Source organism: Lepisma saccharinum, chromosome 2 (genome assembly GCF_977018435.1).
Source record: "Lepisma saccharinum chromosome 2, izLepSacc3.1, whole genome shotgun sequence".
Lineage (NCBI taxonomy): Eukaryota > Metazoa > Arthropoda > Insecta > Zygentoma > Lepismatidae > Lepisma > Lepisma saccharinum.
Window position 1 is genome coordinate 162,414,028 of NC_139230.1, and position 23,293 is coordinate 162,437,320.

A 23,293-nucleotide genomic window follows, 5' to 3' on the forward strand; every position below is an offset into this window, starting at 1 on the left:
ATTAGAGAACTCTAACTCCTTTATTGTGCACACATATTCCTGTAACAAGCGAAGGGGTAGTTGTTGGATATAGCGAGTAACATGTAGCGGCGATACTGCAGTCAGCTAAACTCGTATTTGTAGCTTCAGCTGCATTCCTGTTAGCACGTGGTAGAAGCTTATAACTCGGTGCAAGCTTTTAGGGACCTATGTTTATATGAGCATTTTTTCATTGTTTGCATGTAAAGAACACATTCCTGAAGTTTTGCCGCTTATTTTTGAAACACCTCTGCAATATTTTCAAACTCCTCCATGTGATACTTTTTGTTCAATATAGTGGTAATATCGAGAGGTTGCATAAGCTTTATAGCGTTTTGAGAGGTTGTAAGAAGCAACTATTCTGCAAAATTAGATTTAGCTTTTCCCGAGACACTTTTATTTTATGTCTTTCTTTATTGAAAGGAATGTTTGATACGTTTTCTTCTTCCTTCCAAAATCTTCTAGAATTGTTCGAAAATGGACTTACTGTACGCATTAACTGTCACTCTGTTGATCTCATAACCGTGCTGTAGGTTGTTAATATTGTGCGTGTAGGTTGTAATTTTCTGCCCCTCACGTTTATTATATTTCTGCTAAAACAGTACGCCAATATCTTGATTGGTTATCAAAATACTTCAAAGATGGATTTTAGGCGAACCACCTTATAGTGTGTGTATGCGTGTGTATGTTTGTATAAACTAAACTCCTTGTCAGATACATTCTAGAACTAATTGTTCTTGACGATACAAACGAAGGGAAGCCATTCTTACCCTCACCATGATCTAGATCTGCTGGGATCTAAAATTTGGCCCACTGATCTCTGCCTTTCCATCTATAAATCCACCTCTTAGAACCATAAACCTCTCACACCTCTTGAGCTGACCTCCGTGGTGGAGTGGTTAGCACGTCCCACTACGAAGACAGGGGTTCCAGGTGGCCATTACTTCTCCGTAGAGCTGGTTTCCCTCCAAATTTTCCGACTTCTACGAACATGGCATAAAAATTATTTTCAAGCGGTATGATTGGCTGATTTATTTGGTTCACTCTACATCTCTTTTCTGCCACTTTTGGCTAATCGCGTAGATGAGGATGAGTGACGATGTGATGAAAATGATGAAAGGACACTCACAAAGAATATCCATGCTCAGGCTGCGATTTGAACCTGGTTTACAGCATATTTCATGACATCTTATACACGAGTAGGTTACGGCACGGTGAGTACCCAAATTGATGACACCTTTTCAAAAGCATAAACGCCTGGAATGGGCACCTAACATTTTGGTCCTTTACCAGAAGAATGAGATTTTTTTTTAACTGATAAGTTTTGAGTTTGAATTTTGTTTTAATTCTACTATTTCCACAGATGGGTAAATTGGAATTGGACCTGCAGTTTAAAGTAAATTCCGAACCACTATGTGTCTCCACCGGGCGTCGAGCCTGAGACCTCTACATTACAAGGCGACGACATTACCACTCCACCATTTGAGAGGCCCAGTTTAAAGCGATTTGTGGTCATGGAAGAATGTTAGGTACTCCTAGACAACCCTGAAAGAAAGGAATAAACAAAACATGGAAACATGCCCCATCGCAAATTTCCCCTTTCCCTTTGAAAAGGAAAAAAAGAAGTGCAAAGGCCAACCAACAAGATCATAATTCTTGAAGCTTTCCTGGCGGCGAATGATGAAGAGGCTTTCTCTTCATATGGTTGATATCCCGAGAAAACCTCTTCAACAAGGTCATGTTGTCGGTGTTTTGTGACAGCAAAGGTGTGGTACTGACAGGTTACTTGCAACAAGGGCGCATAATAACAGGGCCAATAGTACTACAGGAACTTACTGCAAAAGTTACGGGCTACTAAAAAATAATAAAAAGGATTTGGTTTGCTGGTAATAAGTAATGCTGCTAGCTGAGAATGAACCTGAATGCCAAAGCTTCAGAAACAGTCACCATCTTGGCGAAATTCTGGCTATAAACACCGAACCCATCCGCCGAATTCTCCCAATCGGGCACCTTTAGACATCTTCCTGCTTCCAAGTAGTAATAATAATAATAATAATAATAATAATAATAACAATAATAAACATTTACAGGGCGGATGTTTCCACGTTGATAAGTTGAAACGATCCCCTGCTAATTTTACATCCCCCATAGCTACAAAGTTATAAATCTATCTTCAAGCCCAACTTTTGCCACCACACATGCTTCTGTGGATGTGGATAGACCGCCTTCTCTTGACTTATTCTTTAGACTGAGTCGACCTCATGTAAACTCTTGTTCCCATTGTTTGATAATCTCATTCCATGGGCACTCCTCGTCATACACAGCTGACATTTCCACGTGAATTTTTTTTGCAAAAATTTCCCTTGAAGATGCAGGAACCAAATCATGGCTCAATACCCAATTTTGCCAAGATTTGTAACAGCAAGAAGAGGTATGCACATTCCTGAGGCACACGCCTAATTGCGTAAAATTATCGATATCTAGCATACCAACAGCATGTTGAGTGTGATAACTTTCTGTCCTTCCCTCGTACAGACAAGTTTCAATTAAAAACTAATGACAGAAAATATGAAGCCCTGAACGATTATATATGAGTGAAACTGCCACCCAGGTCGTAAATGGGCAGTTCCTTTCTGGTTACGAGAGCATTGAGGCCCTGATATATTTTCTTCGCGAAAATCGGCAAGGTGAACGGAATCGCTGATGGTAGAATACACGAGATTCTGGTGAAGGAAACGCGCTATACAATTTTTTAAAAAATGAATTGGTTGAAGAAGCCCGAAGTTGACACTTATGATGAGGAATCTGACACTAGATTAAACAGCGAAGCAGTTCTTTTCAGACAAGTTGAATGAACTAGACTAGTTGGGAGACTTTGACAGAGATAGTTACACGACGCTAAAGGAGAATTAAGGAGGAAATGAATGAAAAAAAATGGAGGGGACACACCTGGAATAGTATCCTTGAAGAATTGAAGATTGTTCAAGGATCTCCAACACATAGAGAGAAATAATTACAACGTTAGCTGTAGAATATACCAGGTATATTTACTTTTAAAATGTGGATACATAAATGCTTACAATACTGCATCATGGTAGAAGTGCATGAATATGAAAGTAACGTATTATCTCTATTGCATTCTCTTACAGGGTGTTATTGAACTTTTTTGTGTGAAAGAGAAAGTCTGAAACCTACAGATTAACTAATCAATATTCTCCACTCTAAGGTTGACATATCAGACAAAACAAAGAAATAGCTTCAGAAGTTTCTTAGCTTGGAAAGCAAAATGTCAATATCGTCCATGGAATTAGTTTTATATATTCACAGCTCAAAACGGTCATGACAAACTAAATACCTCCCTATGTGTAGAAAAAAGTGCCGGACGTCGAATGACAGCAGACCGACAAACTAACTGCAATAAAGTTTGAATTTTGTAGCTGAGATCTTTATAATTGGTAGCTACTAGACTACTGGTTTGGTATTGAATTTGGTACTGGTCAACGCATTGTAGAATTTAAAATCTATTCCTCCCATCCCATATTCCAAACGTTTCAACTTGATACATATTGCACTGATTTTAAAAAATAAAAATTACGTGGATATTTCATTTTTAGAAGAAATCGGTCGCTGTATTTCAATGTGGTAGACTTTAAACCTCCGAGATCGAGTCCCTGTTGAGGCACAGTACAATGATTTGGATACCACTGTTAGCTGCAGGGCCAGTTGGGCTCTTATCGAAGTAGAGTGGATTAAAAACAAAATTTAGCAAGCTTTTTTTACTTTAAACTTTCACTTAAATCTGCCGTAAGTTGTAAAATACGCATGATTCGATTGATGCGTGGAGGAATATAGTAATGCTTGAACTCCAATGTTAGCTTGATAATTCAGTTTAGAGTAGAGTGCTTTGCAATCGTTAATCCTCAGAGTGTTATGCTTTTTAAGTAGATGGCTTATGCACTTTTACTTTCCACAGATACAAAGGCTTTGAATTCTTAATGACTCTCTACTGTCGGGGAAGTAATTTCTTTTTCTTTCGCTTCTCGTAACCTTTATCTCTTGCAAACTAAGGATTTGTGTAGATTTCTACTGTTCGATACCGACTAGGCTAAGGTAATTCCTGTCTTTTCAAACGCACGTTGTAAACGAACACAGGAAAAAGAAATGGGGATAGAAGAAAAATCCATTATTTCAGCACCGTGGTCGACACGGAGGAGGACTAATCAGTCCCTTCGCACCAAAGACCGGAATCCGGCAGCTCCTATCGGTGGAGAGATTAAACCAGGGGTCGCCAACAATGGAGGCCAACACTGAGCCAAATGAAACTGAGAATTGCTGCCGGAGCCTTCAGTGTAGACGCCGACCGAATACCGAACGGGGTCCAAAAGAAAGGACAGATTTCGAGCTAGAGTGTATACGACATCGATAAACGTTGCTGCGCCTTTGCTGATCGAAACGGAATTGATCCCTCGATCGCTTTTACATCGACAAGGGCGTATGCGTGCTTGCGAAAGAAGCGTGTTGACTTTGCTTTCCCAAAGCGTTTCGGAATGGCAGACAAGTTGCAGATGAATCATTTAGAAAGAAGGACAAATACCTATTTAGTGATCCTGTGGCTGAAATGTCCGTTCCATGTTTCTGTCCGGTTGTAAATCATTTCGGAAGGTCATGTTCAAACAACGCGTGTCGTTACTCTTTCCTTTTCCTCACTCAGGTTTCACTGGGTCTCACGTATCGCACGTAAGTCAAACACCTTCTCGGTCAAGCGCCGTCATTCGTCTTCTGACGTCAGATTAAATGATTTCTTTGTTAGGCTAAATGTAGTGTATTTATGCTCAGAAACACCTTCTTGGTCAAGCGCCGTATTTCATCTTCTGACGCAAGCGCGGAATGCTTTCGTGGTTAGGTTAGGCTTGTTTGGTTTAAGTGCGATGAGTCATACCAGAGACACTGGTGGCGTGCGAGAATTATTCTGACGCAACGATGTCTTTACTCCCATTAGTCAATAAGAAGTTTCCGGGCAAATCCCTGCAGTGACGGCATTGAAGAAATGGATGACGCAAATTCACACTGCGGGTAATTTCAAAAGCCTCCAGAAAAAAATAATTTAAAAATTGCAATCGCTACTCTGTGTATAAGTGGTTGTCGTGAAGTCAAAAGGTCGTGTGACTGCAATTCGAAAACTCCGAGTTTGATTCCAGGTGTGGGTAATTTCTGGCTTAAACGGCTCTCGGGCTCTCATCACCCATGGGAGGGTGAAGGCTGTAGAATCGAGATGCCGTGATTTCCAATACGGCTGATTCAGACCATGTGTGGACCTCTTCATCCTCATCTCAATGTTCTTTCATGGGTATAGACGACCACTTTTCTAATTCTTCCTTATTTTAGGACAGTTTTATATTTTTCTGATTAATTGCGACAATGAAATATAAATGATGAATTGATTAAGAGAACAGACACAACGTCCATGCCTTCTCACGTTTCAAACCTAGGACCTCTGGCTTGTTAGCGAGCGTTAGTTGAATTCAGAACTATATAGTTTCAATTTTATCCACCACAATCACTGACGTACGCAAAGGGGGAGCTGGTGGGGCTACAGCGCCTCCCGAAATTTTTAGAAAATTAAAATTTTCAAACGAAAATCCTTTAAGAACTTATAAAAACAAAAGATGTAAATGCACTCCCCTTTAAATGATCCCCGATTGCCATTTTCTTCCTCGAGTACAATTTTAATAGAATATATTAAAATATACGGATTATTTTATTGTGTATCCCGCCCCCTAGAACGAAACTATGCAAACTATATTTACAATCCCAGCCCTTCCCGAAAAAAAAAATCCTGACTACAATACGATGGCGTTAAGTTTACTTTATAAACACTAGGTACAATGTTTTCTATGAATTTTCCTGTTTCGGTTTGTAGTACTTCATATTACACAACTTTTACCATTTGAAACAATATTAAGAAAGAAATCACCGAAAAATCACTGTTTGTGCATTAAACAGGACAGCAGTTGTACTGGATTCGAGAAAGGTGGATACATGTTTTGAGTCTTAGCATAATTAATCGATAAATCAAACAGCTTTGCTATCTATACTCTATCCTGGGTATCTCTGGAGCAAGCGAACGAAAACAAGTCTCTGCGCAAGTGGTGACGCAAGATGGCTCCGCCAATGAACACATGAGAGGGAACGAGATTACGGGCAGAGACCTGCACAAGACCCGGAAAATATCCGTCTGCGAGGAGGCGCGCCTACAAGAACATGCAACACGCACGTCAAGCCCAGGTGTTCGACATCGCGCAAGGGAGCTTCACGTCACAGTTGTGCACAGGCATCGATGCCTGTCAGGGTTTTCTATTACCCGGATCTTAAGAAGACCCGTGAGACTCGATGTACGTTCTTGCAAGTAGAAGCGAGCACTCCTGTCAGTGTTGCCAACGGCCATTATATTTCACTACGCATGGAAATATTTGAATTTCTACTAGGCGCAGCGCAGGTGCCTTGAGGTTGTATAACCATTGGCGTAGCAGGGGGTGGGTGAAGTGGGCGACCACCCTGGGCCTTGCGCATAGAGGCGCCTCCTGTCCCATGAGGTTGATACGACTTGGTTCGTACTCCTTTACAGGTGACAGCAGTGGCAGCAATTAGGGGCGGGACCGAGAGGGTGCAGTTGCCCCCCACCCCACTTTTTGCCACTTTTGCACCACGCTAACCTCATGTACCAAGGGAAATTAAACTGTCCTTGCACCCCTACTTTTGCAGTTGGCCCCCTAGTTTTGGAACCCAATCGCCGCCACTGGGTGTGAGTGATACAAATGTTTTCTACCAAGGAATAAATGTCTGCAATTTCAAATTGATAAAAGTGATGAACATTTTAAGTGTTCCTTGACCATTTTAGAATCTAAAAATTGGCAACGGTGACTGCGTGACTCATGTATCTGGAGATGGTGCAAAACCGGAATGAGCGTTCGCTGAAGATAAGCGAGCTTGGTCTTGCAAGGCCTTCCAGTTACCCGTGGGCTTTCGATGCTTGACGGGCCAAAACCCAGGTATATAGTTTTACTCGCCCGCCCGACCAGCCAGGCGGGCCTAGTAAGCGATTCTGGCCGCTGTGCAGCCCTCTGATTACGTGGAGGGTGGAAAAGGACTGCAGTTACCAGCCTTCGCAGAAGCGTGTACTGCTTCGCTCTGCCCACTTAACTTCCCCCTACATCTCTGCCGCTATGTGCCGCCTTGCTCCACATATTCCGGGGACAGAGTATACTGAATATATTGTGACGCAATAGCCAATATATAGCCATACTCTGCATGCTATAACACTCTGACATTTATAAATCCATTGGCTGCGAGAGTATTCGAAATTTTAACGTCACGTAGACATAGTTTGAAACGACAGGATGTATTAGGAGCAGGGAGTCGTAACGTACCCAATTTGCGTTACACGGTACGTTCCATTTTGTAGGAGGAAGAGTATGGTTCAGCTGCTGGTACCCATGGAACGTAACGAAATGCAATATGTTACAGACTGACGTTACAGAGAACGTAACAAAATGTATTATGGTAGATATTAACGTTATAAAGGAACGGAACGAAATGAGCACATTGGAACATAACGTAATATGCAATATGGTATATACTACCGTTACAAGGATACAAGGAACGTAGTAACGAAATGCATTGTGGTATATACTAGCGTTACAAAAAAACGTAACGAAATGCAACATGGTAGTAAATAACGGTACATAGGAACGTAATGAATGCAATCCTCCGTAACGGAACGAAGTGAAAGGCAATATGGTTAATTAACGTTACATAGGAATGTAACAAAATGTAAACCACTGTAGCGGAACGGAACAAAATGCAGTTGGGTACATACCATCTGCATAAGGAACGTAAATAAATTCAGTATGGTAGATGTTAACGTTACAAGGAAAGAACAATTCACAAATGTTTGCTAGTAACGTTATAGGTGCGTGACAAATATAATCTATTAAACATCAAGGAAGAAAAAGGAATAGCCCAAATCTCTTGCCATTCATTGGAACATTGCGAAAAATAACTCAGTATATTGTGTGGGATTAATGTTTCGTTAAAAATATGGTTGTTTGTAAATTAATGAATTTCCACCAGGGTTGTTAAAGGATCAGGAATTTTAAATCAATTCAATTCAGGTTCAGCAGGGAATATTAGCAAGCATAAATGGATCTGGACCGTAAAGAGCCTTTTTATGTTTAAGGTATTTAAATAAGTTCCAGGAACCTTTTTTCTGGATCAATTGAAATACGGCACAGGGTCCTTCGTTCCGGATCAATTTAAAGACGGTCTAAGTTCCATATTTGAAATGAAACAATACGCAACTTGGACCGAATTTACACTGTGATAGAACAGGTTCCGGTATTGTTGCGGAACCCAATAGAACCCATTAGTTGATGGGTTCGTGGACGTTTAAAAACCCTGATTTGAAAATTACATTTTTGGCTCGAAATTGAATAAACCTTCCATGTAGTGTAGAAATGAGTAGCCATAGGCGTGCGCACGAAGTCCAAAGGGGGGGTTAATGCCCCGCCCTAATCATGGACGTCTGCAGATATTATCGACGGAGGGAGAAGCGAGGTATTTTTCCATGGGGCATATTACCCCGATAATAGTGTTGCCCCCTCAAGAAACACTACTTGAATTCGAAATTATCGCATTCCTGCATACCCATTATAATAATTAATGTAAATTACTATGACTGGAATCAAATTATACGTGTGAAATATATACTTTTAGCTGACATTCGTTTTCTAAAGGAGAGAGGTGGCCATCCGCACCCCCCTTTCAGATTTCCATGCCCCTATATTATTATACTTTAATCCAGAAATTTAGGGGAGAGGAATTTTATCGCCGGTTATTAAACTATATTATGCTCTTGAAGAAAATGAAGTATTTTTAAGCCAATGAAAGTTCACAAAACAACTACGGCTAAAGAAGGTGCAGTGGCGCAACCACAGGGGGGGGGGGGGAGATTGGGCCTCAACCTTGGACGGAAATCAATTCTAAGGGGTAAGGTTGCAAACATTGAACTATGGAAAGAAAGGTTGCAGAATCTAAGAGTTGCAGGACAAAACGAAACTAAAGACGGATTTAGTTTTCACGTCTTTCGTGCATTATTTCTTCCAGACGGTCAAGAGCATCTGCAAGGAGGCACAGAAGGGCAATTGCCCCCTTTCGATTTATATCTTTATACAAATGTAAATAAAGTTATATAAAATTGTCTAGCTCGTTTCGCTCGCAATATCTGCTTTTCTTACAGTCTTGTCAATTTCAAACCCTTAGCTATAGTGGAACCATGAGCAAAACAACCTGCGCAGACCCACGACTCCTGTACACCATACTCCCGCTTGTAGGGGAGGGGGAGAGTGGACCATGCTTCCTTATGGCCCGAGGTGGAGGGAAGAAGGGAAAGCTGCGCGGGGACTTTTCGTCCCAAGGTTTTTTTCCTTGTGGTCGATGTATAGGGGACGGCGGCAGTCAGCCCTGGACGCCGAACGATGTAAATAGAAAAAAAAATGTAAAAGAGAATGTCATGGGCCTCCATGATTTTTTTGCGCCATATTAAATCAATATTGTTTTCAGTTTGCAAAAATTTGGATCTAAAAGTTTTCTTGATCGCTTCGCTAGCAATTTATTTTCTGTAATGCATTGTAAATTACCAGAGGGAGAAGTAACAAGAAGTAAGTACGTCAGACTATTACAAACAGTTGAGTCTTAAATGTATGAACAATTGTTTGGGGGAGAAGAAGCGCACACATTTCAGAGGCATATTTTTTGTTGTTTGTTGTGGGGCGAATGAATTCATTATGTAATGTATTAATATAGGCTATATAAATTGTGTACGTATAATAATAGTGCCATTATTACTACTATTATTAATAGTTTATCCAAGTACTCCCCCCGCAGACAAGAATTTGTGGTTACTCCTCTGAGGGGGTGCATCATTTTCTATGTAATTGAAAACTATCGCGCTTCGTTCTCTGGCAAATTTCTTAAAAATAAAAGTAAGGACATTTTGAACAGGACACTTAACATAATGGCGATGTCTTCCATTCCTAACTCCCAGGTGTGGGCAGACGTTGTAACATGCACTTTTAGTGACCATTGATTTCTACCATAAATTGCTACTACTAGATAGTGAACATAGAAGTGCATGTTTGGACACACGCCAGAGATTGTGCTTATGGCAATGGTCATCGTTAGTGCTCGAAAGTTGATGTGTGTGTGTGTGTTCAGTAGACTTTCAGCTATGCAATTGCGGGCGCGCACTTATGTGTGTGTAACAAATTTACTTTGTTTTTATATAGTCTTGTGCAACGTACGCATACTGTACTTTAGCGAGGACAAGAATTTACATGACCCCAACTCAGCCATGCAAAAATTAAACTTTGATAGTTATTGGAGCCCATTTTAATATTACAATTGTGGGTTCAGTATTTTTGAGGTATCGATAAGACATGTGGAACGACTGATTCTAACAAAATGAGTCAAGTTCAAAAGATATGTGGATGCTATTTGTCATCTCCATTTACATTCCATGCTGTTACACGGGATGATTTGGTAGTAGAGTGATTGACTATTCGGTTTCCATTCTTCAAAAACTCATTGTCCAGAACATTAGAAAGTAACATGCTGATTTGGATACACACACAGGCAGACACGTGCGTCCATCAAGGTAATTAATGTACATTAATTTGCATTTGCGTGCGTCTTTTGATAATTTATCAGATGCCATGCAATAATTACTTAGACAAGATAATGACAATGATGTTGCCATTTTTTGATATTTTATTAAGAGAATTTTATAACAAGAGAACTAAACTTAACCTTAGGAAGTAGCGTGTTTGAAAAACAAGAATTGATTTTAGGTTACATATTAGGAGGCTAACAGTAACGTCTGTTATTGAGTGGTGTTCCTGAGTAATTTGCTCTAAATGTTACATTTTGAGGTACATTCTAAAATGGCTGTCAAATTTATCGTAAAAAATCTAAAAATTTACACTAATCTCTCACAAAGAAATAGATATCATGGGAATTAATACAATAAAAAAAAATTAGGATTTGTTCACCAACCAAGGAATAACAATATTTGCCATATATTCAACTCCCTACAACATCGAAGCTCAATTTTTTTAAAAAAAAATTAAATATACATATATTTAAAGTATGCATTCGTACTGTATAAGCATAAGAATAGAACGGAGGTTCTGAAAAGTATATATTGAAACAGTTTTTAAAATTTTGTTGAATATCTTTATTATTCTCTTAATCATTCCAAGGTAAATTCTAAAACAAGGAAAAAAAAGACCTTATTACTTAAAAAACTAGAGAAATTTTGTATCTTTCAAAACAAAGCAAATACACTGTCATTTCCTTCAGGTGTCAATTTAAAACTAAACAGAATTCCACAAATTTGACATGAATAAAAATATATTTCATACTCTTGTATAACATCAGTATATCTGTGCAATTTTGTGAACAGGTAAGACAGCTACTCAAAACTAAATGTATTAATTACTAGGAAACATTAAACAAGTACGAGCAAAATTGTTCTTTTAATTAAATTACTTCTTATGGAACCTCTGAAAAGATTTTCTTTGGTTACAGCTACTTATGTATAATGAACTATAAGATAAAAAAAAAAAATCAAGTAATTATATACATTATTAATCTAGACAGTAATATTCCCCACATTTTCAACATGTTGTACAAGATCTTTCTGTGGTGTATCATTGGATTCCACAAAGTTTGCTACAATGTTTGTAGTCAATTCTGTGCTGCTATTTCTGAGATTGCTTTTTAATGAAGATTTAGTTAGATTTTTTTTCATGAAAATATAATTATTTCTAATAACAAGTATGTCATCAATAATTTCGGTTGCCATATTACACCTGAGTGGGTTTAGTATGAATTTCAGAGATGAAAAGAGTCTCTCGACACTAACTTGTGTTGCAGGAGTAGAGAGAACAATACAAGCCAAAATGTACAATTCGGGACAACTTGATTTTCTAATTTCCCAGAAATTTAGAATATTTTCAGTCCTTTTCAGTCTTCGAGTTGAAACAAAGTAAGTGTCCAATAATGACGCAATATTAAACTTTGGTGCAGATATGGTATTCCGCCGCAATAAATCTTGTTTCTTTAAGTAGTTTGTGACATGGTCACTGTCATCATCTTCAGTGCTGGAATCTTCTTGTTTCTTTACCTCTCCACACACTGATAAGGATTTCATGTGTTCAAGTCTTAACCACAACTTCTGGAGATACACCTTCGCCACATGGATGTTTTCTTCACTTAAAACAGAAAAGTACCTGGGATCCATGTAAATAGAAGCAAGAAATCCTGGATACTCAAATAATGATGGAAGTTTCTCTTCGTTATTGACATATAATGCTTGTTTTTCTCGTTTGTCCATGCCCTCTACTATGTGGCGTGCAAGGTCTGTGTTGATTGTTGATGTTTTAAGGCGACACTCCAGCCATATCCCGTAGAAGTCGCCAAGTAGAAGCTGTTCTTCTTGCAGCCTCTTTGTGGCTACTTTGGCTGGTTCCAGTGACGTCAAAATAGCCTCAATGTATATCCAGTCTTCTTGCTTTATTTTAACTTGCTCTTGATAGTAATCCCCTATGAACTTTTTAAGTGTAAAAAGTGACTGGAGCATATCATTTGTGCTGTTCCATCTTGTCGGGACATCAAGGGATGGTACCGGCAGTGATTCTGCATTCAATTGACGCCGTGCTGTAGGCGATCGTAAGACACGGCATGCTGCTTGACATGTCACAATAATATCCTTAACTTCAGGAATGGAATTGAGAGCATCATTCACGACTAAATGAAGAGTATGCGACGCGCAACGAACGGATTGGAGACGATAATCTTTACTCGTCAATTCCATTTCAATATCTTCATCTTCGTAAGTGTCTTGAGAAATATTAGACATCTTTGTTTCTTGATCTTCCCCAATAAGTTTCCCGGCTTTAATCATGTTTGCTCCAGTGTCTGTAGTTAAACTATATATATTCTCCACGGGCACATTATACTTATCCAGAATGTTCAACAATTCGTAACGCAAATTGCTACCTGTTTGAGACACAAATAACTCTTGAACTGACAAAGTACGCAATTGGAGAGCCCCATTTACAACAAACTGGACGTTGACACCAAAGAATGATCGTCCATTTTTCGAAGTAGAATCAACTTTTAGATGTATCAATTTTCCCTCCATTTCGCCGCGTATTGTTTCTCTGATCTGCTGGGCCTGACTGAATAGCATGTTCCGTACACCTTCCTTGTTCACGATAAACCTGCAGAGAATAAAATTTGCTTAAATCCTTAATTGATAAGTTGTTTCTTGATTTTTGAAATTTTCAAGACATTTGTTTCAAACCCAAAATAGAATTAAAATTCTTTAAAATATTTTTCAAATAGTATGAATTAATTATATTATCAAGCTTTCATCAACTAGGCAAATGCTACAAATATGAGAAAGCAGAACACTTTTTTGGTGAAAGTGAAAAAGATTGTTATTTAAAACCATAATAGGTTAACCTCTATCAGTGTGTCTAGAAACTAACGCAGCTTGCATGCAATAAACAGTGTTATTTGATGCAATCAACGCTCTTTAGTAAAGTTTGAACTAATGAGGAAGTTATAACACCACCCTCCCTGGTCACAGCACTGGGCTTTGGCAATAGGTCTTTTTGCTTCATTCAGATATACCTAAGGCTGTGAAAAGGATATATGTGACACCTATATTTTTTTCATTTTCTAAAATATATTAACAATAGTATATAGGGGATATCTAAATAAGTTGTACTGCATGCTCAGTTCCATCCAGCACTGGAAAGCTACAGAATGTTAGCATAACCTGTCTCTAGGCATATGGAGTACAGTGAGTTTGTTTTGTCTCTGCGCAGAGTTAGCACGTGATATGGGACAGATGCCGGCATTTTCGTCCCGTAACGTCTAGCATGCAGACAATTATACAGTATTTATATTACATATTCCGACCTAACCTGTGTTATAAGAGTTTAAAACGAACGCACTGTATATGTAACAACTTTGTAAAATTGAGGAAAATTTGACATAATATTTGAAAACTTTATATTAATTAGTTTTGTTTGAGTGTACAAAAGTGTGTTAAATATCATTTGATGAAAAAATGTGTCTCATACATATCAGTCTTCAGAAAATTACTTTTCCAGACAGTTATACTTAGTTTACTTATTCAAAGAGTAACTGTTGCAGTTGAAATTACTCATGATTATGTCAGTGAGTAACTAGTTTTACAGTTATTTGAAAAACTAACTTAACGTAATTGCATTCCTTCTAAACATTGTAAGGATATACAGAACTCTACCTTCATTACATGAGGCTGGATCAATAAAATCAATGTATTTGAAGTAACCTGAAATGAATTTCTAAGGAATTCTAACTAAAGAAGGTAGCTGTAACCGTAGCAGAGTTTCATTTTTGCAATAGATGTAACTTTATGACGTTACTTTTACTATTCTTTAAGACAAATTTTTAACTTTAAAATTTGTAGCGTTGGGGGAAAAGTTAAATTTGGCAACACTGTTTCAACTATGGGCTCCCGCGTAGCCAAATTATTAGTGATTTAACATTTGGCGCTAGCGGTCCAGGGTTAAATTCCTGGTGGGAGCCCTCCAAAATTTCAGTCCTGCCCAGCTACGCGAGGACAGTAGTTGAGCTAGTTAAGGAGTGGGTTCTGTCTTGAAAGCCAGAAATAGCTGCGATGGACTATGCGCGGACCAAGCGTCATCCTTTGAAAAATCAGCTTAGAGTTGTTGGCATTTGAATAATTAGTCTTGTTTGTATACGTCAAATTGATTTAAGGGCCTTTCTCTTAGAGGGGTAGTTTAGCTTCCAACTATTTCTTTTCTGGACGCTTTTGTTTCCTTTTTTTTCGGAATCTCCTACTAAGGCAAGAAAGCTGGGCTTCGTTCCATTTTGAATTTAGGACATCCACGCTTTGTTGCAATTCGTCATTTCTAGTTGCTCATTAAAACTTCAGTGTTTGGTTTAATCTTGATTGTTGTCATAATATTACAATGCGATGACATACCACAGACATAAAATCCAAAATAAAATTTCTTAAATATTTATTTTCTTGTAATTAATGATCATTGGGTGTGTTCAATTTTTCGCAATAAAATATCCAACAGAAAGTAACTGCAAAAGTAAGTTATTCTTTAAATTGAGTAGCTGCACCGAACCTACTTTTTGAACCAAGCAACTGACTCGAGTAACTTTCCGAACACTGATTAAGACTGTCCGTTACTAACAATGAAAATAATTTCATTCGTATACAATGTGAACATACTAAGGAATACATGTAAAGGACAATCTGACGACATTGATGAAAATACGCACCTGTCAGAAGCTGGCATCGCTTCCAAAAGAGGATTCACTATATCTTGAAATGCTTGGTCATTCATCAGTGAAAAGGGACGTCCGTGCTCCGAGATGAGTCGGATGCAAGACTGCCTGAGGATGTCTGCGGTCATCTTTACATTTAGGAGAATATTGGCTTTCGGATTACTAGAGATAGCATTTCTCATTTTCTTCTTCTGCAGAAATGACAGCTTATCTTGATGCCTCCGCTTGATATGTTTCTCTAGGTTACCACTATGATCTCCCTATAAAGAAAATAGTTTTATTCATACTGAAAGAATTAATATCAAAGTAAAATCTATGTGCGAGTTTGTGTATTCGTACAATATACCCATATACGTAAATATATGGAGACCACTAACTGTCATTATATAACAATATGCTTAATGTATGGAGATTAGTCACAAATTGGAATCCCAGCACTTTTTACGCCTGATTAAAATACTATAGAATACCCTACACATAGTGGACCTTCCCCAATATAAAATACGTCGAAATTCTTGAACATGGGGAAAGCTAGACTACAATGCGTGTGGAGAATTTACAGGACAACGAGCTGGAGGCAACTATAGAGGGGGGCGTGGTGATAAGTGACAGAACAAGACTAATTTGCGGTATAAGCTCGCCTAACTTCTAGATAAACTCTACAGGTTATAGGGAGAAAGTTGTGCTTATGGATTTTGAGATTTTGGGAAAAATTGAAAGTCAATGATTGGGATATGCATTTGAGTTGATTTAGTATATTTTACTTCGCTTTTCTGCCAATTTTGTCTAATTGCGAAGTTGGGGATGAGTGATATGATGAATGGGCACACTTTTGCTCTTTTTACTATAATAATAGAACAAGTAATTTGATTTTGAATTTTAAAAAAAGGATGCAAAGATTGCTCCAATGCAAGAACAATGTGCGTAAAAACTTTGTTCAGTAAAGCCAATTTGTTCAGGCAAATTTGCTTTGAATTTTTAATGCTTAAGTAATGATAAGTAACTTTTGTCAATTCTAGGTAATTTTGAACATTTATAGTAGTTTTCTGAAGATTTTTTGTAGCGTTTGACATTTTATTAATTGAATATCTTTTACCCTTATTTTTCAAATTTTGTCATGTGATAATGTCCTCTTGCTGACTGAAGTAAACCTAGGACACACTGCTTTCAGTATCTTTCAGTTCTTTCAATGAGAGTATAGAGGAGCTTTTCCATGCTGATTTCGATGCATAAGTATTAATTACTAAGCAAATTATCCACCATCGCGTTTGTTCTGTTTTACCCAATGAGAGTTGCGAATTTGAACAAAGCGCCAGACAAGCAACTGAATCTCTACACAAGCATTTATTTCTCAAACACACGCACGATGCAAGAAAAAAAATTAACAAAAGTAATCTTTGTCAATTTCCCACACGATACTGTGTATCGTACTGTACACGTCTTTACTAGCAGACAATCATTTTTATTTTAGAATCTCCGTCAAGTGTTTATTGATCATATTACTTCAGCTTTATTCTGAAAAGCCATTGCAACTTTTGTCTTCTGTAACAATACAACATAAAATTATTTTTTAAAAAAAATGATTTTAAATCTCACGTATTTGCCAATTCTGCATTAATCTCACTGCTGCTAACAGTGTGTATTACTCCATTTTCCGAACAAGTTGTAGTAAATTTAAACATTTTACACTTATCCATTAAATTTATCAAAAATTAACTCATCAACTGTTAAGGAATTAATAACAAATGATATATTTTTAAAATTTTATTTTTAGGTCATTAATTGCTTCGCCCTGTTATAAACGCTATTTCCTTGATATTAACCAATTACTGCAATTCAATCCTGGACATATTGGACACCCATTCAGAGGTGTGTGTTTTATAAACTACAACCCACGGAAATCTTTCCTGAACCTGATATTTTGTCTTTCCAGTAAAGTCACAATTTGATCTGAAATATTTTCATACGTTCAGTTTTGGCCCGCAACGCCATCAATAAAGCATTTGGTTTCTGACGAAATATAATGTATGTACCAAACGTAAAATTTAACTTACCACTCCATCAAATTGATCAATTTAGTACAATTTTGCATATACGAATTAAAATAATAAATTTTACTAAACAATTCAAGTGATGGAATAAAGGTCCTACTTGGAATGTTAGAATGTAACCATCCTCCGCAATTTTATATGGATATACTAGCTAATGGATAGTAGGAATTTCCCACGATTGCTCTCTCCACGAAAACAGTCCAGTCAAAGTCTGAGCTTCCCCTTGTCTCCTCCACACCCCTGGTCCTACAGGGTTGCCACACATCTTAGCTGCTCAGTCGACACTTCGCGCGTTGTACAGTGGGATCCATGAGTATTACCGTGCAAATTGTCCATCACCATGTTAGTGCATTTTATTTGACCCAATAAGAGCTTCAAGAATTAAAAGAAAACTCAAAACAAGCTGTTGACAACTTCTGCACCAGTATACATAAAAATCCATCGCTTAAAACACACAGGATGTACGAGAAAAATAACGAAAATAGTCGGACAATTTGCCGAGCAATATTAGTGCATCGCACTGTACGTATGCGGTTGATTGCGTCAGCTGAAATTGTTGCTTATTGGTAGAAGAGGCATATATTTTTGGTAAATAATACAAAATTTCGGTACAATTTTCGGGTTCAAATGCGCTAAATAAAATAAAAATTCGTTGTTATAGCTGTGAAAAATCTGATCAAAAGTGGTGTATAAAATGACAAATTGAATATAATCCTAAATTTGATTAAAAAACTGCACTTATTACACAAAATAAGTATATCCCTTATAGTACATTCGTAGCATATCAGTTCTGTTGGAACGCTACGCATTTATGTAGTTACGAGAGTATTAAGTCTATTCTGTATAAAGGGGTCAATTTATGCTTCTCAAATATTTACAGCAGAATTAATCATTTCTCCGTGAATTACCTAACTCAGGATATTTCAAACTTCAGAAAGTATCGCATCGGTAAATAAACTAATTTTGTGTTTAGGAGTATTTCTTATTTTGCAGATCATTTCGTTACGAAACAGGGTAGGAAAATGCACCTCACCTTTCAGAAACATGAAAAATTAACATTACAGCATGTCATTTCACATTTCGTGTTTTCGTCAAAAACGAAATATGGATGTGTCTACTTACTGGCAAGACTAGGTGAGCGGCGTGACCTTGACTGAACTCTTTTCGTGACTTTAGATTTATAAATTAGCAGTTTGCACCTTTTCATTAAGTAGCCTCCTTCCTTTTTTGTCTTATTTCTACAGAGACTAGTTGAATATCTAGTAAAATGACGCGCTGTATTACAATTACTAATAGTATTACAAATTGTACACAAACATCAAAGAATGAAATACATTAGACACGAGTTTTCTGAAAATTTCTTCTTTTTCAAACTTTATACAGACGAAAATCGTGAATGGTAGTGAGCTCGCCCTGTTGAATAGGATGGGATTTCTGAGTGGAATGTTCAATGCAGCATATTGATCAAGATACAACAACTGAATTACGGCGAAGTAGGTTAGAAACCCTGCGTGCTCAAGAGCAGCTTCGATAAGGCACCTGAATTGTCTAGAGCTGAACAAGGAAATGGGCGATCTTTATTTCCCAAGGCCATTCCGCAAAACTAATGCCACAAGAAGTTTCCTGTGTGGATTTGTGAGCATGAAATTGTAGGTTGATGATAGTACTACAAGACGTCAAGTGGATTTTTTCAGTTTCGTTATTTTATATCGCTTTGCTACCTATAGAGTTTGAATAACTAATTAATCATTTGATGAGCAGACAAACACAAAGTAGCCGATCCCGTGGCAAATTAATTAGCGTAATACAATGCGAAGTCTAAAGTCTGATTAGAACCTGGACTAGAAGATATTGTCTTTATACCACTTCCATCATCTATCGCATCCTTTATCATCGCGATTAACAGTGGTAGACGCGAAATAAAAATAGAACCTTTGCAAGGACGTCCGAAAGAGGGGCAAGGGGTGGACGACCCCCCTGGAAAATGAAAGTCAACCAAAAATTATATATATATATATATATATATATATATATATATATCACACATATAATGTCATTTCAGCTACAATAATATATGTTAATTATTGCATGAACATAACTTTAAATTAAAGTAATGTTTTTTTTTAAAAGACAACACTTATGGTGTAGGACATGCACCTTGTTTCCCCCCCTGGAAAAAACTACCTTGCTTGCCCTTCCCTGAAAAAAAATGCGGGCGTCCATGAACCATTGGTATCTACTTCGGAGTATAAAGCGTTGTTTCTTCAATGTATAGCGCGGAAGTAGACCGCAACAGCCTCTTATTTGACAGGAAATAGCAACACGAGAATAGGGATTCCTCGTATTTTAGATTTTCTCAAACTAATTTCAAGTATGTGGTGGAAATTCCTTCTATATAGTATGCAAATCGAGGTTTGCAGTTTGAATGGGCGTATTCCTTTTCTCGGTTTTTCCTGGAGACGATATTTTCAATTACTTTGAAGCATTTTGTACCATTTTTTATTTTTATAAGCAATTTCATTAATTATACATATGATAGAATGATCTAAACATGAAACTCATTGTCTCTTCCAATGATTAACAGTTTTCCTTGCCTTTCATTACGCTAGGCCTCTCAGTCGCTATCTTTGTTGTGAACCTAGATTAAGTGTGGGGCTTATCCTCTATGCTTTCATCATACAGCATGGCTGTGGGCTACATGCTTGACATCTTAACACAACTCCTTTCAAATATTTCTCGGGAAACGTATTTCACCTATCGTCCTACGGGAATCAGACGAACGTAACTACAAAAATGCGGTTTTCAGTTGTGTTAAAAAAAAAATCCTCTGAAGGGTATTTGAAGTAAATCGACATTTTTCCACTTCTAATTCTTATCTGTAAGACTGAGTCACGTTTAAGAGTCAGACTTTATGCACAGTAAGGCTAATCGGAACTGAACCTACAGTTTATAAAATTGGATCCGAACCACTGTGTGCCTCCACCGGGTATCGAACCCGGGACCCCTGGAATACAAGGCGACGACGCTACCACTGCGACATCGGGGAAGCCGACCTTCACATCAAGTATCGCTATCACTTTTTAGTAGTCAAGGAGTATTGCATTCATTTCAATTTGGAGTAAGAGTTCAGCATTCACGTAAATCAGCAAACTTTGAGTTTTAGATACCATGTTCAATAACAACGTATATCGTCACGGCCAACAAAATAATGGCCATGCAAAAATTAGTATCAAGACACCATACTAAAATTGCTGCTTGAAGAACACCGTAAAGACTAAAGTCGTTGCCTGCTCCGTGACTGATCAGCTAAGCTGCTATTTGAAACCCTCGCTAAGGTATGGACGTACCATTGAGTTTGTCCCAATATCTATTCAACCTCAACATAGTAAATAACTGAAGAGGTAGGAAAGCTACGTAAAATTGCCGAAATAGGAAATAAAATACTCCTCTACCCCCCACACATGCATATGCAGCCGAGTTTTGAAATGCCGAAGCAACTATTGCCCACGGTCAGACTATATCAGTTGCTTTCAAACGTTAACATGATGAAATGAACGTTTCTATATGCACCTCCATGCAAATAATTTCATAGAATCCCAAATAAAGTTAAATTAATTAATGTATTGAAACTAGGCATTTGAATTTTCCCAAGGCAAACCTGCAGACATGAAAAGATCTGCCCATAGTCTTCAAGCACCTTTAAATACGCTGGCTCATAGCAGAATGTGATGTGTGAGCAAGAGTGCACTCGTGCACAATCCTACGTGTAATTTACAAACGTTAATTATTTTCCATTTCCTTTCGCCTGCATCCTAACATTTTTTTAATCCACGACAATCAGAGCAAAAAGTTTAGTTAGTTTTTTATGATAAGATTGAATTCCTGCAGAAATGAACAGAAACTACTGTGGGACCACAAGGATATAAACCTGAGCAGACTCGCGGCTCGCGTGCACTGTACTCTCGCGTGGAGGAGAGGGGCACAGTAAAGCATGCTTTCTTATGGCCAGAGCTGAATGGAAGAAGGAAAATCTGTGCGTACACTTTTCGGCGTTTTTTTTCCCCTTGTGGTCGCTCTATACGACGTATAACCCCATTGCACTCTAAACTAAGGCTCTCCGACATTTAGACGAGCTGTTTTCAGTTTCCTTTTTCGAGACCACGTTCTCTACGTTGACCCTCACTGGCAGAACAATTGAGAGGAAGAATGTAACTTATAAGATAGAAAACACTTATGATGTTTAAATAGTAATAACACGATCAAGGTGGCTTCGGTCTAGGACGGCTATGAGATTCGACAAGTTAAGATAAGTCCCATCCTGAAATCCTAAATAACGGAATTTACGGCGAGAACTGAAACATTTCAACCTGCCCGAAGATTGCACTTACCGCAACTTTCTTTCCGCAGCCCGGAATAAGACAGTGAGATTCTCGTCGTATGTCATCAAAGGAGAAAAACATGCGAACGGGATTTTTTCTCTTTCTTCCCTTGGATAGCGAAGAACCTTCTCCTTCCATTGTAACCAATCGTAAAAGACCGAGATTCCCATTCACGCTAGTTTTAAGGATCCCAATTTCTTCATCTACCTCCGCTGTAAAATGTAGTTCTAACCTCCTACCCCTCCCTTAAATCGAACACTGCGAATCTGATTGGCTCCATGTAGAAGCAGCTTGTGGCGTATTTGTACACTGCTGAAAAATGCAGAAGCAGAAATAGTTATTTCCGTGGGTTAAAGCAAGATATATATATATATATATCTTGCTTTAGTATATATATATACTAAAATGACAAAAAGGTAAGTAAAATAACCTAATTCAATTACTCATATACATATACACACCTGAACGATTATCGCCTGCACCATATTACTGAACAAATCCAAAATAAAACTTTATAATCACTCATTCCACTAAATGCCCTTGAGAACTGGAGATAGGTTGTCGTCGTCTTCTTTGTTTGGCACACACCGCCTATTAGCGATTTCTTGCCAGAGGTCCTATTTGGTAGTATTACACTTCTCTTAAGAAAAACACTTGAGGTGTTTTATCAAACTTTCTAGGGTGCACGCAGTGATTCTAATCCATTTCACCAAAAATATACTTTTGTCCCTATGGATTCATGTCTCACCATATGTACGCTTAGATTTATTTATTGATTTATTTATTTCAGATATTACCCCTAATGAAGTTAAGGAGTTTTCATTTAATGCCCTTGCATTTTCTTTCTTGTGTCCCTCTGCTTTGATACCGAAATGCTCTTTTGTTGTAAAACACACCTACAAATACTTAAAAAAATAATAATTCTAAAACGTATTAGCTAAAAAATACATTTTTCTTGGACTTCTTTATTAGGCACAAATGTGTACACTAAATACATATTCAACAAATACAAAGTGAGATCACTTACCTTTAAGAAGCCGGGTTCGCATCCAGGATAAAACGTTCAATAAATGTTAGTATTAATATCTCCATTTCCTCTCTTCTTTTTCACTTAGAATTCCATCAAATAAACAGGCGTAATTCTGCAATTCCCCATCATTTGACATTTACAATCAGTGAATATGATAACAAAAGTGCTCACATGTCTACAAATGTCTTTATACTTCACTACCTTCGAGACGTTACGTTGTTCACGTCGCAAACAACAGAAAAACGCTTCGCTAAATAGGTAGACTCTCGAATATTTGGCCAGATAAGACGTTTTCATTTTAAGGCATGTCAGACACATTTTAAATGAAGGAACGTTAGAATTTTTTTTAAAAAAATATCTTCGGTATCGTAGATGTGTGA

The 23,293-nt window shown here is 37.8% G+C and overlaps 1 protein-coding gene across 1 annotated transcript in view; it reads right to left on the reverse strand.

The window, feature by feature from the left end:
* Positions 1-15,581, reverse strand: part of LOC145983737 (uncharacterized) — a 105,302-nt gene extending 89,721 nt beyond the window's left edge. The window contains exons 1-2 of the mRNA XM_083116786.1: positions 15,448-15,581; positions 12,440-13,358 (exon numbers count right to left, since the gene is read on the reverse strand). Of these exons, the coding sequence (XP_082972912.1) occupies positions 12,440-13,358; positions 15,448-15,581 (1,053 nt within the window). The remainder of the gene's footprint in view (positions 1-12,439; positions 13,359-15,447) is intronic.
* Between the last annotated feature and the right edge of the window lie 7,712 nt (positions 15,582-23,293).